The sequence below is a fragment of the Alexandromys fortis genome, unplaced genomic scaffold, assembly GCF_014885135.2.
Source record: "Alexandromys fortis isolate MF-2015 unplaced genomic scaffold, M_Fortis_MF-2015_v1.1 scaffold_2_26212498_36691700, whole genome shotgun sequence".
Lineage (NCBI taxonomy): Eukaryota > Metazoa > Chordata > Mammalia > Rodentia > Cricetidae > Alexandromys > Alexandromys fortis.
Window position 1 is genome coordinate 1,433,335 of NW_026067931.1, and position 17,885 is coordinate 1,451,219.

Here is a 17,885-nt window from a genome sequence, read left to right on the forward strand (position 1 = left end):
TCTCCAACTGCTTTAGGGGTATTTGCTTCACAAGACTTAGCATTGATTCACATTTTATAATCGACTAAATAAGGCAAACATAGACCCTACAAAATAACTGTAAAGATGGCTTTCACTTATGCTTATTTTACTCATTTTTTTTTTTGAAATTTTTCTTGCAAACTGATTATGAAATCTCATGTTATACTGCTTTGTGTCGAACTTTGCTTGCTAGGAATGACTCTCTTTTTGGCTTTGTATTCTGCAGACGGGTTCTGTAAATATGTATAATCTAAGTACATCATGTGGAGACAAACTAGCTTTGGTGAATACTCACAAAATGGTTTAATTTTATTTCTTTCTGCTGAGTTAATGGTTTTCTGAAACTTAAGCAAATTATAGATGTTTGTGTTTATGTTTATATTTCTTGTTGAACTGAAATGTAAAAGTGAGGTAATCTGCCCTTATTGACTCTTTTGCTATTCCCATTCCCACCAAGAGCCTCTTTGAAAACCAAGCTAATAGCTGTCAGAAATAGCCTTCTGGTTTAAATATAAGTGGTCAATAATAGTCTTTCATGTGCTTCCAGCCTGGCTCTTTGCACTCTTTCTCACTTCACGTTGATAAACCGCTATGGCTTTGGCAACAAAGGCAACTTTACTGTTTCTGTTCACCACTGAAATCAGAGATAATTGGGCAGCTGCAAAATATGCACGGTAAGGTAGAGTATACATAATTTATAGAAGCTATTTCTTCTGATTCTTGGAAATTCCGTGCACATAAACTCATTATCTGATTGTGACATATTAAGCTTGTCAGTGTGGCGATGGGTTATTTTTAGAGGTCATCATATTAATTCTGTAAAGGTAGCCTTCATCTCCATTGACTAGCACAGAAGTGAGCATACAGGTGGCCCACGCTAATTAGCCAATCAGGGAACAAACCAGTTGGCTGTACGTGGTTAACTCTTTGAATTTCGTGCTGTGCAAAATGCACATCTGGTAGAAGACAGGCCTCGCACTTATCACATAGAAATCGGGATGAGCTCAAAGACTCGAGTAGAAATGGATAAAACAAAATAATAGTTGTTATCTATTTGTTGTGTGTTTATTCCATGTCAAGCACCGTGCCTTACGTCACTTTATCTCTTTTAATTCATGATGGTATTTAAAAGCTGACTGTATTTGTACTGTAGATTAGAAAAGTGGACCCCAAGACTTAAGCAAATCTGTAAAGCTCACATAGATAGTAAATGCAAGAGAAACCAAACTCATATTGTGGAGGTTGTGCATGCTGACTACTTAGCCTCTGGCCTGACATGCCTGGCAAGCACTCAACCAGGAGTCAAACCCTCAGCTCAATTGACATCTGTATGAAAGCAATGACGGATGTAGAATTTAAAAGGTTGGTCATTTAAACTTTTTCAAAAATTTATTATTTATTTGATATATATGTGTGTGTGTGTGTGTGTGTACATGCTGTGATAAGTGTAGAGGTCAGAGAATAACTTGTATTTGATTCTCTCAAATGATGTGGGCTCGAACTCAGGTCTTCAGCTTGGCAGCAAGTGCCATTCATGATCTGCTGAACCATTTCACCAGTCCTAAAATACAAATATTACCCTTTGAGACTTTTTTTTTTAATGAAAACTATTAGGTAATGTGTTCTGTTCTTTTAAACGGGAAATTCTCACTCATAAAAGTTAGGTATTTTGGTGTGTAGTCTACATCACCTTACCTTTTTCAGTATAATTGTAATAAAATTATAATAATAAAATAATATATAATTATAATAAATAAAAATATAACAAATAAGTAATAAAATATAAAAAAAAGTAATGAAATGGATGAATACTACAAGAGAATTTGTAAAATACGTGGTAGGTATTAGAATGAATATAAGGGAAATATTTGGATGTAACTTGACAGTGTCATAAATGCTATATAGTACAGTAAATTATCCCCAACTAGAATCCCTACTATAATAAAATCTCCTTTTTGCAGCCTCTTGTTCACTCACATGGAGTAAAGAAAATCATTCAGAGAATGAAATAATGTTGTGTATCCAATAAGCCACCCGCTCAGTTACTGCAGATGAATATTTGAGTTTGATCAACGAGCTGCCCTCATTTAAGGGTTTTTTAGCCCATAAGAAAACCATAGTAATACAGTGATTCAGCACAGTTCCCAAATCGTGAGCACTCCTGGGTAACTAATTTTAAGCACACTGGAGCTTGCATGTGGAGAGGTGGGGGGGGGGGGGGGGGGGGGGGGGGGGGGGGGGGGAGGGAGGGAGGGAGGGAGGGAGGGAGGGAGGGAGGAATAGAGGGAAAGAGAGAGTGAGAATGTGCAGTCCTAGACTATGACATACAGATGGTATTGCGTGGGACTCAGAATGGTAGGACGTATCATTTTTAATCTTTCTTCGTGTAAGACCTGATTTTTTTCCCTTTTAATACACTATATGATTTTTAACAAGACATTTCTGCACCTTTATCTACATGAGCTGATAAGAGCGTACAGAGTTTGGAAAAAAGGTTTTAAATAGTGCCTCAGGAGAGCTAAATGTGATAGACTAGAAGACCTGATAGGCAGCCAGGGACTGTAAGGGAAACTGGTGTGTACATTCAAGAGAGCCCTTCTCTTCCACACTCTCCCTGAAAGATCAAGCGAATGCCCTGCCTTTGCAAACCACTCTTTGTGATGCGTGGGGGAGATGTAATAGAATCATGCATGGTTTTAAAGACAGCGTTTCAATTAACTCTGTTGCTGAGTCACTTGCAGCCAGGTAAATGATTGCTGGACTATTCTTAACTGTTTCCAAAAAGATCTGTAATGTCATAAAAATAAATCCAAACAAGACAACTAAACCCCAAACTATTTAGTGCCTAGTATTTTAGAGTTCATAACAAAGCAATAGAGGAAATTGAAACCTACTGTTAAACGATTTCCCCTCAAGCACATGCTCTCTTGTGGTCAAGGAAGATCTGAACCCAGGTGTTTAAAATCGAATCCACTTTCTCTGCGTCACATCTCCTCTCTGTCATGCGCCAGCATTTGTAAGGAAAATAAAGAAGACAAAAAGGAACTAGAACATTTTAACCTGGCAGCTTTATTCTGTTTTTCTTACCACTGTGATCGTGATGCCCTCATTATGATGGTATTCTGGTAAAAGAACGCTTAAACATAGCAACGTATCACTTCTATCATATCCTATTCATTTAATTAAAAAAATGCTTTACGTACAATATTTATCTGTTTTTACATTACAAATCTTACACATTTACATTATAAAGCTTGATTTTTTTGTTCCCACCTTTTAACAGAAATCCAATAAATATTCAATTAAATACATAAAATAAGTAACAGACATCATGCACTTACTAAATCCCCTGCAGTGAATTATTCTTCTCAGTCTTAAAAATCTGAAATTGTTTCCAGACACTTGAGTACCTGCTTTCCCGAACAGAATATCCTTCCTGGTCTCTTTTCTACATTTTTTTTGTGAGTTAGTTATAGGGTAATGCGGATGGTGCTTCACAGACAGTAATATGTTCATTACATCATGTTGTTTTTCTCCTCCCTGTCCGCTGTTCATTCTCAATGTGAAAAACCATAGCCTATCAGTGACAGGAGGTCTGGATTCCAGGCCGACTTTTGTAATTATTCCCACTGCGGGCCTGTCAATAGGATTAAAATACAGATTCTGGATCTGTCTCTCCCCGATGAGGTCAGCACTTTGAGCAGGGGGGGGGAGGACTGTTTCTGTAAGCTGTGCTTCCCCTCTGCCTTATGGAAGCAGGGATATTAACGTGACACAAATATTTGAAAGCTCCTATGGAAACAAACCCGCTTGTTCTGAAGTAGGCAAAATATCCATCTGCAATAAATAAAATGATGGCATTCATTAGAGGGCCGACTATGTATGTACATAGATTCTAAAATAATATTAAAGCCCAGAAAGTTTCAATTACAGAACAATCCTTTAGTTCATAATTAATAAACTCTTTGCAGCTGTGTTACTGTGGCCGGAAACATCTGCAAAGCCTCATATTTAACACACAGACACACACCATTCTTTTAGAAAATGTTCAATTGTGCTTAAAATCACAGGTCTAGAAATGAAGTAAGACCTGAGGAAGAAGAATCTAGTTTTACTCAGTTAACTGAGAGGAAGCCGGAGTGTGGGTGACACGGAGGAAGCAAACAGCCTTTCCCTCTCAAAGGGCAACAACGAGAAGGTGCATGATGCAGTCAGTTGCTCACTCATAACCAACTATATAGATCTATCCAAAGACTCCCCTGCAGCCAGGCATGGGGCTTCATGATTGTAATCCAATTAGTGCAGTGGTAGACACAGAGGACCTGAAGTTAGAGGCTATTCCAACCTTGTCCACTCCGTGAGTTTGAGGCTAGTTTGACCTACATAGACCCCATCTCAAAACAAAGAAGTAGAAATTAAATTAAACATATATTATAACTCCATAATTATAAATTTGAACTGTTCATTATTTCTATTACATGACAAGTGTCTACTCAGATAAGACCTGAAGTATGGAACTGTAAACTATCCACAGAGTGAACATATGCAGAAGGACATTAATGGTGTAAGCTTTTAGAGATTCGTTAGTTATTTCCTATATGTATGTAAATATATTATGAAATGTTTGCATGTAGAGTATATTGTTTGAAAAAGAATTTATGAGAAAGCTGTATTTTTTTTTCTAAAGCTTGTTTGCTGGAACATTTAGACTTGAAGCTGTATTATTGCCGCTATAATGTAATACAGTTAATATACCATACAGAGCGGCCATTGAAGTTCAGAATTTAAGATTTTGGTGTAGCTGTAGGCGCTGCAAATTACTGTTAGGTGCTTGTCATGACCATCAACAAGAAGCAGTTCCCAATAACAAGCACTCGCTGCTTCTTATTGCTCCGCCCAATGGCCTTCAATCCTTTTTAATGTTGATCCTTACCTGCTGGGTGTTTCAAATAAATGGATTTGCATGTGTAATGTTCTGTAACTCTATTCTTTTTTTTTGTTTGTTTGTTTTTGTTTTTGTTTTGTTTTTCCAAGACAGGGTTTCTCTGTAGCTTTGGAGCCTGTCCTGGAACTAGCTCTGTAGACCAGGCTGGTCTCAAACTCACAGAGATCCGCCTGCCTCTGCCTCCAGAGTGCTGGGATTAAAGGCGTGCGCCACCGCTGTAACTCTATTCTTGCATGTATCAGGTTATGTTTGCTTCTCTGTGTGTCAGAATTTAGTCTTTTGAAGAATATATAATATTCCATTACATTTCATGGTAACTACTTCCCATTTGAGGAATTAAATATTCACTGGCACAGAAGAGCCAGTGACTCTGTTTCCCATTTACTCTCTAAAACTTGTTATTCTTTTGTAGCTAATTTGTAGTGGATTTTAAATATTTTTATTACATCTAAACACAATGTATTTAGATATTATCTACCCCAGGTCCCCTTCTGCTCCTTCTTTTGCCTCTCCCACGAACATCTCCCAACTTCATACCAATTTCCAGCCTTTTTAAAAATAGCATTTTCAATTTTAGCCTTTGTCTTTGGTGTAGTTGTGTCTCAATAATGCCCTTGGACTTGCTTTCCTATACTGGATAATGCTGTTGTACATCCTTTTTGTGTGTGTGCCTGTTAGCCATTTATATATCTCCAGTGAAGAAACACTTATTATTTGTGATTGTATATGTGCTTTAGTTTCACCTAATTCACTTATATTGATTGGCTTATATGTGTGTTTTAATTTTGTAATATTTCCTAAAAGTCTCTTTATGCTTTTGGTAGTATTTTATTTTAAATCATGATCTTGTAATTAAAGATAAGATTTTTTTTTCATTCTTGTCATGTATTTTACTTGAACGTCCATAATTTTAGGGACAATTTAGGACCTTCAGAATGTTGGTTGATTGACTTTTAAAAATGGAAATGTCCAAATATGAGCAAAGTTTGTGATAAATGTGCACGAAACTGCCATAAATGAAACCTGTCACGGTTTTAAATTTTTGCTTCCGTGGTATACACATGTATGCATGGATACCTGTGTATGTGAAAGCCAGAAGTCAATTGTAGCACCTTGCTGGATGGCTTTCCATGTTTTTCAGCGGGTGGGTGTTCTTATTTCTTTGAGACAGTCTTTGCTTCCCAGTTTGAATGAGGTAGCTGGCCTCCTGTCTCCACCTTCTGGCACTGGGATTATAGGTGGGTACCATTGAGCCTTGCTATTTATGGGGATTCTAGGAATGAAATTCAGGCCTACATGCTTGTCTGGCAAGCCCCTAAATCTGTCATTTCATGGAGTGAATAGATATTAATAATTTTAGACATAAAAATATCTAAGTCCCAGTCATGATTCAGTAACTGTGATTTAGTCAAGGCATTTTTTTTCCCAAAGCTTTCCTAATATACAGTCAGGGCGAATCCCCAAACAAGATATGGATTTTTAGTTTAAATGTCAAGGATTATGTCAAGTATGCCTGAAATAAAAAGTAAATGAGCCCACTCCCAAGTAGGAAGTTATTCCTGACTGTAGAGGATTCTTGAGTTCTGTGGATTTCCTAGGACAAGATTATGTAAAGAGGGTATTTATTTATTAGAATATTTTTTTATTTGAAATAGAATTACATCACTTTACCCATCTCTTTCCTTTCTCCCATTTATCCTTCCTCAATCCCTTCTCATCCTTCCTCAAGTTGATAGCTTTCTTTTCTTTAATTTTTATTAACACACAGATGGACAGACACACACACATGCACACACACACACACACAGATCTAAATACTTCCTGCTGAGTCTGGTTTTGGTGGCGGTGTGTTTCAAGACTGACCACTCTGCTTTGGACTACCAGTAAAGGTGCTCATCCCTAGAAAACGCTGACTTTCCTACTCCAGCAGTCCTTAGCTCCTGGGGGTTCTTTTGTCTATGGATGGGACACCATGGAATGTCCCACCTTCCACTTTAACATGTCCATTGGTATTGTCAGTGTTCCAGCCTTGTTTACCTGCTAAATAATTAGGTAAACTTTCTCTAGGTTTGCCCCCATAGGTCACAAACTAAAAGAAGCAAGCCCATCCTTATATTTGAACACTAGCGTGGATGGGAGAGAGCCATTTTACCTTACTACTTAGCCTGGAGCAGAGTGAACAATGCTTGGTGTTTTCTTTTTCTTTCTTTCTTTCTTTTTTTTTTGTGGACTTAAGGAATGTTCATTTAGAGCACACATTCTTTAAAACAGAGCTACGATTGTTCTGCTGACTGCATGAGACAGAAATCAACTCAGAGGCCAGGGCCCTCATTGCTCTAACACCTGGAATCCAGAGAAGGCAACTGTGGTAATGTGATTAGTAGGAATGTAGACTCACAACTGAATACAAAGATTTGGAATCAACTTTAAAAATTTTTTGTGTTTGGAAGTTAAGTGCGTTATTTTTTTTCTTATGTAATTATTTTATAGGTAAGTAACTGGATTGCTTTTTAACTTTGCTAAGGAATTTAAGTTGAAAAATTATTTGTATAAAATTTACTATATAGAAGGGTATATTGTCATTAAACTAAAATGAATAATAAAATTTAGTTATTTCATGGCAGCAAACAAAAGATCTTATTGTATGCTACCATAAAATTTTGTAGCTATATTGTAATGGGAAATGTTTATAGTCTAGTATATGGAACTTTCCTAGACTCTTTCTTGAGTCTGGTTTTCTGATTACAGGACAGACAAAACAAGCAAAACTTACTTTAGCATGAGTTAGGGTAGAAAACTTATTTAGTTATTAAAGGTCCAAGATGACAAAAAATCAGTCAAAAGAATCAAGTTCAGGACTTTGTGTTAACACAGAAAACTACCATTAAACTAGGTGAGAGTTTATTCTTAGAAAGACAATTAAATATTTGAAACAATATTTTATACATAACCTCATTCTTCATGAGTGCCACACTATGCTACATTTAAACCCATGTTCAATTATAAAAAGCAAAGGTTTAAAAAGGCAGAACATTAAATTAGTATGTTCATTTTTTAAAAAATTTATTCTTCTCTCATGGGTTGCATCCAACTGCAGTTTCCCCTCTCTTCCCTCTTCCCATCCTTCCTCATCACCTCCCCTTTCCCCAGATCCAGTCCTCCTCTTCTGTTTCCCTTCAGAAAAGAGGAGGCCTCCCAGGGATAGCATGCAAATATGGCATAACAAGTTATAATAATGCATACCACATTCACTCAAGTTTGCTTTGAGTTCTAGTTCCGTAAGCGACTTGCAGTACAGCGAGGGAAGAAAAGTGTTTAAATGGTTGGTTCACAGTTCCTAGGATGTTTTCTTCTGTAAGACCATGTGCACTTGCAATGTGTATCCCTCACGCCTTCCTAGTGCATCTTAGAAAACTACATGCTGTTGTAGAGAGAAAAGTGGTCAGAGTTCCTGTGCAGATGTTTTCTGTAGTCAGGAGACTGAATTCTCTTTCACGTGTATTCTAGAATAGACTACTTTATAAGTTTATCTCATTGGTATTTGACTTTAGCTCTTTTACATAGATATCTTATCTGAGTTTCTAATTTTAAGACTGTCTGTTGCTTCCTTCCCAAGGTTTTCCCACCTACTTGCTCTCTGTTTTCCCAATAGATTCAGGTCCTGCCCTCACGTGCTCTTGCTTTTCTTTTTAATACCCTTAAAATAAGGTTTTGAACTTATTTTAAATGACTCTAAATTGATAGTTTCCTTTGAGCGTAAATGAACTCACTTATCAAAACTTATCATTTCCAGTATTACCTGCACAGAACCAAACATTACTTCCAAGGAAAATAATTATAAACACTTTTCCAGTATTGCCTCTATTTAATTATAGCCATGTATGCATTTCATAATTGTGTAGTGCCAGAATTCATAGGAAAGTTGCGATCATCATTTTATTATTCTCATAAAAGTGTTTTGGTGTATTGGCCCATAGACTTCCAAACTAAAACAATGGCGGTAATTTAGTAGTGGTATATTAAAAACAAGATAATAAAGATTGATTGAAAATTACTTAGAATAACTAAGAGCCTTGAGAGGCAGGACTAAAATGAGACTCTTGTGGTGAGCAACATACGGGTTTTTGTGTGCAGACCTGTGTTCTAAATCCAGTTTTAACTCAGGGAAGAGGAATTATTTGAAGAATTCAGGTTACTTTTCCCTCAAATCTGTTTCCCCATCTGTCAAAAGGGAAATAGAATGTAATGAAATTTGAAAGATGAGCAATAAGACTTTTAAATTTCTTAACGTTAGATTATTATAGATACATTCTCAACATCATGAATGTTCATGAAGAAATTCACTTTCTAATTTGGGGTTTTTAGGGGTTTCCCTTTATTAAAAAAAATGGGAGAAAAATTCTTAGAGATTCCACTAGTTAGCCTCAGGTTGCTACCAGAAAGCCTGCATCTGCTAAATGTCAAATCATAGTGTCACCATAGACTCCCATAGTTCTTTCTCTTCCCACTACTCTCTGTTAAAAATAAATAAATGACAATACATTGTCAAGAACTCTCTTTCTGACATTTCTAAAAGGCAGTGTTTCAAGGTGCAAAATGAAGCAGTGCCTGCTCTGTTTTCTCCCATGTCAGCTTTGATCTTTGTATACAGATAGAACATGAAGCAAGATACAGTGGTCATTTACCAAGGAACAATTTGTGTGTTTGTGTGTGCACGTGCAGGAGTGTGTGTGTGTGTGTGTGTGTGTGAAGTTTATGCTAGACTCTTACCAGTTAACATCCTTCAATAGGGCACGATCAGATCTGTATGGGTTGTTAATTTTGCTATAGTTTTATATTGGAGGAGTTTTCTGTGTAGTAATTGCTACTGAGAATGTGTTAGGATGCATTGTATGTCTTTGTCTAATGTAACTGTTCCTGTTTTCCACTTGTCTGTACTGGAAAAAAAAACAATTTAGTGGAGCAGATTGTGGGGGATCTTAATTTGCAATGAGATTGTGCTGTTTCTGGTTATCTCTCTGTCGAAATATAGTGCATCTATAAATTTATAAATTCATGTTATAATATTTACCTATCTTGTAAACAGTGTTGATTTCTTGAAATCCAAATAATATACTTTTAAAAATTTCAAAACTGCCCAGAAAAATAACCAGAATGGCAACATATCTGAAGGTTATGACACCCCAGTATGATGGTTCTCACTTTCTGCTACCCAGAAAATGAACTTTATTTAATTTTCTGATTTGCACACAAGGAGAACAAGCTAAACCTTTAAATAAGAGGTAAATTTAAGAGCTGGGTTTGGTGGCACACACCTTTAATCCCAGCATTTGGGAGACAGAGGCAGACTGATACCTGTGAACTCAGGGCCTGCCTGGTCTACATAGTGGATTATTAGATAGTATAGGATAGTAAAAACTACACAGAGACCCTGTTTTAAGATACCAAAAGCAAAAAGATTAATAGTTTAAAATATGTTTATTTAAAATATCCACCAACTCTTCTTTAGAGATATAGCTATTCTTTTTCCATAAAGCATAAAGTACTTAGGTATTATTTTAGTAAATACAAAGAATATGAATTGAGTCTGTTTAATATATTTAATGTAGAATACACACATTAACAACATTGCAGAAATAATAAAAATTTCAACGTGCAACATTTTAATTGGAGATAAACATGAGATACTCAAGATTATTAAGTGCTGCACAAGTCCTAGCTTCTGTGGTTCTCTGCTCTTTGCCCGGCCCAGTTGCTGGCTTCTTGGGGACGAAACCCATAGTAGCAGAGGAGAAACAGGACCACCATTTACTCCAGGTCTCATCTCCCTTCTCCCTGATGATCAGTTCTCCTCTTCTCAGGACCACCAGCCACCTCCAGGTCACAGCTCCCTTCTCCCTGGTGATGAGTCCTCCCGTGCTGTTAGAATTGAAGTATTTCTTGTACCAAAACCATTTGTATCTCAGAGGCGAGCCTGCTGTATAATTGCATGTTTTCAACTTAAAGTTTGTAATCCCTGGAAATGTGGGGCAAGACATTTCATCCATATGCAGAGGAAAGTTTCTCTGTCATTATTGCTGCTCTTCAGTTCCAGTGCTGATGGAAACGTCCTTTGGTTTTACTTGAATTAGTCACCCTGCTCGTCGGTGTGCTAACCCGGCTCTGAGCCCAGCTGCAGGAGCAACTCTTCGGTATAGTTTGTTTGTATCATTTTGTGTTAAAATCTAGTGTGAGGTCGAGCGGGTGGGATATATTAAAACACGTATTTGCTCATGGAAGGCTTCACAAAAGAAATCCAATATCTTGGTTTTCTTTTTGACAGTGTTCTGAGATGAAACAGTCCTGGCCTAGTTCTGCTCACTTTCTCTCATCACTTGCTTCCCATCCAGCCTGTGGCCGCAGGTTCTACAAATCTTCCTCCCAAGATCTTCAGTGTTCCCGTTGTCCCACCCACAGTTTCTCTGACCGGGAAGGCTCCTCGAGATGCGAATGTGAAGATGGGTACTACAGAGCTCCTTCGGACCCTCCCTATGTCGCATGCACGAGTAAGTTGAAACCAGAAAAAGAAAAAAAAATGGCATTTACTTTCTTTCCACTCGTCTGTAACATCCACTGGTTGATCAATTAAAAAACCAAGGCAGGCTTTAAGTTTGAAACATTTAGTTTTTCATATTTGTAAGCTTTTCCATAAGCAGTTTCAGTTAAGAAGTAATGTTTTTCATTAATATCACTTCACCTCTTGAAACCAAGAGTCATTTAATAATGACTCTTTTATATGTGGTAGCCCTTAGAAAATATTGCAAATTATTGGCTGTAGAGTATATGAAATGTGACTAAACAATAGTCTTTTCTGAACTACAATCCCAATGATAAACAAGAGCCAATCTTACATATTGTTGCTTCAATTAATGTTTGAGAGGTCCAAGTAGAAACAGTCTCACTCATTGCTCTCAGTCACTCTCCAGCGTATTGTGAATGAAATTAGTGTGTTTACTTTTATATGGTTCAAAGGAAAGCTACACAATCACACAACGCTTTACCTTGGGCATGCTGTTTTAATTGCCTAGGAGAAACATTGTGAATGACTGTAGCAAAAGTAGATAGGCAGTTGGTATCCTGTTCTTGTTCAACACTGAGTGGAAAATACACAAAGCCTCTTGCCAAGTGTTATAGCTTCTCTAGTGAAGACAGTGCTTTGTTTATGTGAAAGACATCATGGTAGCCATTCTTCTGGCTTTTCCATTTTATTCAATTAATCCTATATAAACACCATTGTTCATTTTGTTTGTATACATTTTACCTCTCCATTTCCCTGCTTATTTATTTATTTTTGGCTTCCAAAGGGCCTCCCTCTGCACCACAGAACCTTATTTTCAACATCAATCAAACCACTGTAAGTCTGGAATGGAGTCCTCCGGCAGACAACGGGGGAAGAAATGATGTCACCTACAGAATATTGTGTAAGCGGTGCAGTTGGGAACAAGGCGAATGTGTTCCATGTGGAAGTAACATTGGATACATGCCCCAGCAGACGGGATTGGAGGATAACTATGTCACTGTCATGGATCTGCTTGCCCATGCAAATTACACTTTCGAAGTCGAAGCTGTGAATGGAGTTTCTGACTTAAGCCGATCGCAGAGGCTCTTTGCAGCTGTTAGCGTCACCACTGGTCAAGCAGGTAGGTGCTGTGTGTCTTTACTGAGTTCGCAACGCGGGGCTGCATTAGTTAGTGGTTCTGCTTGAGTGGTTGTTAACATCACTACACGGGAATTCATTTTGCCAGATTATTGATTTAGCTTTTATTTATTTCTTCTATTACCTGTTAACTGACATTTATTCTTTTTAATATGTCCATAGTCCTGTCAGAAGCATTTTAAGCCAGATTAAAGTGCTGTACTTTGAACTGTTTTGTTGAAAGTTCTAAAAGAGGAACAAGAAATTACTGGCCAAAATAGTGAATAGTATGTGTTCTTTTTCAATGTGGTTTATGCTTAGGATTATAATCTACATGACGGTTAAAAATAATGAATGGTGTTGTTGTACCATCGTATATTTTCTGGCTAAATTTTTACCGTATACAATATGATTCTTGTAATATCTGAAAATTTCCCTTTTTTGATTTGCATTAGGGTATTTAAATGTTATCACTGTATGTGGGTGGGATCCTGTGACTCTTTATGATTTTGTAACACAAACTTAACAAATTTAACAAGTATTTCAAAAGAAAATTGTGAACTTGTAGCTTAGTCTCATGTTAGCTTTCATTATTTTTTTTTACTGATATTTGAAATGCCTTCCTTAGTTTTTGTTGCAGTTAATATGTTCTGAAAAGTGTGTAATGAAGTCGGCTTGAAAAGTTAGACATTTCTGAAACCACCAGAAAAATCTTATTACTGGAAAAGGTTTCAGAAATTGCAGCTTTTCTCAGCAGAGGCTGTTGAAAGATGTTGTGCAGTCGATATTTAGTGGATGTAGCCAAGGGTTAGGTTATCACCAGTCCTAAAAGTGGCCTGCATTAGATGATGGAGTTTTGTGAGCATTGCAATAGGCTTATAGGAAGGTCCTTGTGGTCTTTGGCTGACTGTCTGAAACCAGTCACCCTTCTAACTAAACGTCTGGTCTAGCCCTCCTTTCTCTGTTAATTTTAACACCGTGTTGTCTGTTTAAATTATGTCTATATAATGACAACTGCATATGGACTTGTGCTGAGTAATATTTGTACGTACATTGTGTGTGTGTGCGTGCGCGCACGTGTGTGTGTTTAAAATATGATCAGTGGACTGCTGTTGTGTTCTGGGAAGCACTGCGAAGGAGTTAAGATAAAACTGAAACTCCTTGAAGAGGAAATATGTTGTTTCTCCACCTGGTCTCACTAAGAAGCAATCAGGAAGATGGGGTTTGATGTGCAGAACTTGATTCAGGGTGGAGTTGAGATTAGGCAACCAGGGAAGAGAGAAACAAACAAAAGTGGGCGAAGGGAAAATTGAGCTGTGATGTAGTCTTCTTGTTGGAATCTTATTCAGTCTCCAGGGAACAGTCTCCACTTAATGAACTTCCGTGTTATCCTTTTTTGAAATGATTTTACACTCCGGTGTTTCCCAGATATTGACTGTAAGTTTCACCTAGAAGGAATATGGTATCATTTTGCAGACAGAAAAAAACTTCTGATGGAGGAGAGAAGTAAGTTCTGTTTCTTGGCAGCTGTCTCAGCAGCTGGTAAAATAATTTCTTTTGTCCTTTACCAAGGGGACTGTGACCACCACATCACACCATCCATTACCTAAAATTAAGTCATATTAAAAAAAATAAGGGAGCAAAGTTCAGGCTCTGTTTAGAGAAAGACAATGTTCTGGGCTAGTTTAGTGAAGATTTCCCTGAAGGGCTAGTGAGAGCCTCATTGTTGAAAACAAGACCTGATGCAGTGAGGATAGCTGGGTTTGGGGAGAAAGGAAGTTGTTAACTGTTAATTTTGTTCACCCTCCACAACACATCTTGCCTACTAATTGTGGTTTCTCCTGTCCCCGTTTTTATTGAAAATAGATTTTTTTTTCCCTCACAGGCTATATCCTGATTACAGGTTTTCTTCCATCCACTCCTCCAAGTTCTCTTTACTTCCCCTCCCATCCAGATCAGGCTTCTAAGAGAAAATAATGAAATAAAATATAATAAGATAAAATAATCTCTAAAAATCTATCATGTTAGAATTGAAGAAAACTAGCAAGGACATGTAAAAGAGCCCAATGTAAGACATTAGAATCAGAGAACCACCAGTTAGCGCACACAGGGGGCACCGGCTTGACTTTTTCATGTTTTATAAGTTGTATAGGTATTGTCTTCAGCAATGTAGCCTTGCTGTCAGATTGTGGAGAACAGCCTGTAGTCTTGACGAGAGCCTGGGTTGTTTGAGACTCCAGTGGGACCCTTTTGGCTAACAACTCTAGTCTGTGTGACCTAATCCAAGGATTGGAAGCTTCATTTGTTGAGACAAGATGTCCACGTCCTGCTATGTCTCCCTGACTCTTTAGTAATTCCAGTTAGATTGCCTTTAACAGTTCTCTAAGTATGAAGCAGATATTTCCTGAAGCCACAAGAATGTACCTGGACATCAATCAGTATGGTTCATATATCCTAATATCACTTATCACTGATAGCTTAGTCTCTTTTCTTTCCTTTATTCTAAGTTTTATTGTATAAGGATACATGGGTTTTATAGCACTCCTGTATCATATCATTAAACATTTGAGCAAATTTGTGAAATTTTATAAGTAAAGCATTGAATTTAAGACTATGGCTTTTAAAGAAGCACTAGGAAATTATTTGACCCAGATTATTGCAAGTAACTATATTGACTACCACAGACTTTTCAAAAGTGTGCATATAATTATATCAAAGCCTTCTCTTAAATCGTTTAGCTGCATAATCCAATAAATGGGTATTCTCAGGTTAGATAAGGTAAGAACTATTGAAAGAAAGGGGATCTAATAATGTCATGACAGAATAACTTTGAGAGATAACTTTCATAAATATAGTGATATCTATGATTGCCATTTTATTCCCTTTCCTTAAGGAAAAATATAATTCCATAATTTAGTTTAATTCATTTTATATTTTCAATGCCCAGAATTGATTTCTCAGTGTAAGATTTATTTCAGTGTCCCTTTAGTTTGATTTGTGACATTTATGTCACAAATAAAATATATTGGTGAAGTCATATGATATAACAATATGCATAAGCAAAACTATACTAAAAAGATACTAGCACAAGTCATTTTCTTCAATTCTCAGAAATAGCTATATTCACGTGAATTAATGTGATTCAACTATAATATTTTTAATCATCTTTTTCCAATGACTTAAAGTGGATACAAATCAAATTACACGTCTAATCTATATAATAAATTATTTCCATTTAAGTTGGTGTATTTTTATATTTCTTGGAAATCTCTAACCTTGGTTTGTAGTTGAAGGAATATGCTATTAAGAATAAATATCCTCTTGTTCTAGAACATTTACTGATTATGTAAAGTAAGATTACATTCAGCAGTCTCCCTAAGATATCATTAGTTCACCACTAGATATAAAAAGCTACGAATACAAAAAAAAATTAAAACATCATGTAGTGGAAGTGTTAATTTTATTAAAATATGTGTGCATGAGCACATCTATGGAAAGCAGTGATCTCTAAGCCAGGAAATGAAGCATAACAAAGCTGAACCCTGTTGGGCTTTGTTTCAGGGACCCCAGTCTCCAGAACTATAGGAAAATGACTTCAGGTAAGGCTATGGTATGTTCTAGCAGACCATGCTGACTAATCCAAGTTTTCTTCTTTGAAATAATGGTCTTCACCACATGATGTGAGAAGAGAATATTTGCTTTCTGTCAACGTGAGGCTAAATAAGGCATCTGCCCCTTTGTGTCCTGAGCAAACTGAGGGGTACAGATATTTATACCATTTGTGATTTTCCTTCTCTAAAATGTCTGAACCTGTTTAGAGAGGAGCCTTAGGAAAAGCCAAAATAACCAGCAGTTATGCTTAGTTTTCCATACACAAGACAAGTTCCTTTCTAAGGAGATATGGAGCCTGTGACGTGATGGTGGCAGGAAACTCTGTAGAAATTAGTTATGAATTTTTGTTCCAGTTTTCAAGCTTGAAAAAGTTTGTCATATTCTTGGCAATTTTCATCTAGCAATTTGCACGTGATTAAAAGTAAGTGCTGTATATAATATTCTTGTGAAACAATTTTTATAACTATATTTCAGAGAATTAAATATGTAACTTACTAAATTTAAGCCCTTTCTTTTAAATAAATACTGGATTATTACCCGTGAGCAGTCCATAATGGTAGTATTATGTAGAGTAATTCTTAGATGATGTACTACCCTTAATAGAAGGTCTTTCATTTTGCTGCTGTAATTTTATTGAGCCCAGGCCTTAGCCAACTTAAATGCTTCCTCTTAAACAATATTTAGAAAGGAATAATTATTGCACTTTTAAATTTTAAAGAACTTCTGTAATTGTGAACTAGAAAGTAGGTTTCACTAAAATGTGTCCACTTGTTCTTTTTTTAAGTAGAAAAAGTACAAACCCCATGTTCACTTAGGGACCGAAGATGATGTACAAAAACAAGTGCATATTATATAATCTTTGGTAGATATCTGTTGAATTTGTTATCTGTTTCCGGAGACACTAAACAGCTAAAAGTAATAAAAATATAATATTTATTAATATGTTAGTAATTCAAATGTACAGAAGGTTTCTAATATGAATTTATCTGGAATGTACTCTTGGTTAATCTTAACCAGTTATCTCAGTGGTTACTATCCAGTGTACAGATTGCTTTGGTATGGGAGTCATTAATCTGTTCTAGTGGAGTCAATTATCAAGCCATTTCTGTGATTAAATGACAGCGTTATAGAGGCAGATGTAATTTCAGGCCATGAAAGGCCAGAAAAGAGGGCTTCATAAGTTGTTTGTATAAGAATGTGTGTGTGTGCGCATGTGTGTGTGTGAACAGGTAATGATAACAATAATAAACACGTAGACCCCTGTATTAGTAGCACACGGTTCTCTCCAGCCCCAATTCCTATATACTGCCCATCCCACTCATTCAAACCACTTGAGTTCCTGAACCTACATAGTGGCATCACCTTGAGAGTAGGAGGAGATGCTCTTTATATTGAAAAGCACTTAGTTGTTCCATTTCAGTACCTGTCTACTGAAAGAGAGAGTAAATGTTGATTATTTTATTCCTTGCTTTGTTGGTGATGAATTGAAGCAAATACAATTCAGACAAGCAATCTGGTGGAATGATGCAGAGCTATCCAGAAAACATCTGTACTTATCCACCAATGCAGTAAATTAGAGCTACCTAGAAAAGACATTGATTCAGGAGGATCATTAACAGTTCTAACCAACTG

The 17,885-nt window shown here is 36.7% G+C and overlaps 1 protein-coding gene across 5 annotated transcripts in view; it reads left to right on the plus strand.

The window, feature by feature from the left end:
• Nucleotides 1–17,885, plus strand: part of Epha7 (EPH receptor A7) — a 152,506-nt gene that overhangs the window by 46,817 nt on the left and 87,804 nt on the right. For all 5 annotated transcript variants that reach the window (XM_050145458.1, XM_050145459.1, XM_050145460.1 and 2 more), the window contains exons 4-5: nt 11,356–11,511; nt 12,310–12,645. In XM_050145458.1, coding sequence (XP_050001415.1) covers nt 11,356–11,511; nt 12,310–12,645 — 492 coding nt within the window. The remainder of the gene's footprint in view (nt 1–11,355; nt 11,512–12,309; nt 12,646–17,885) is intronic.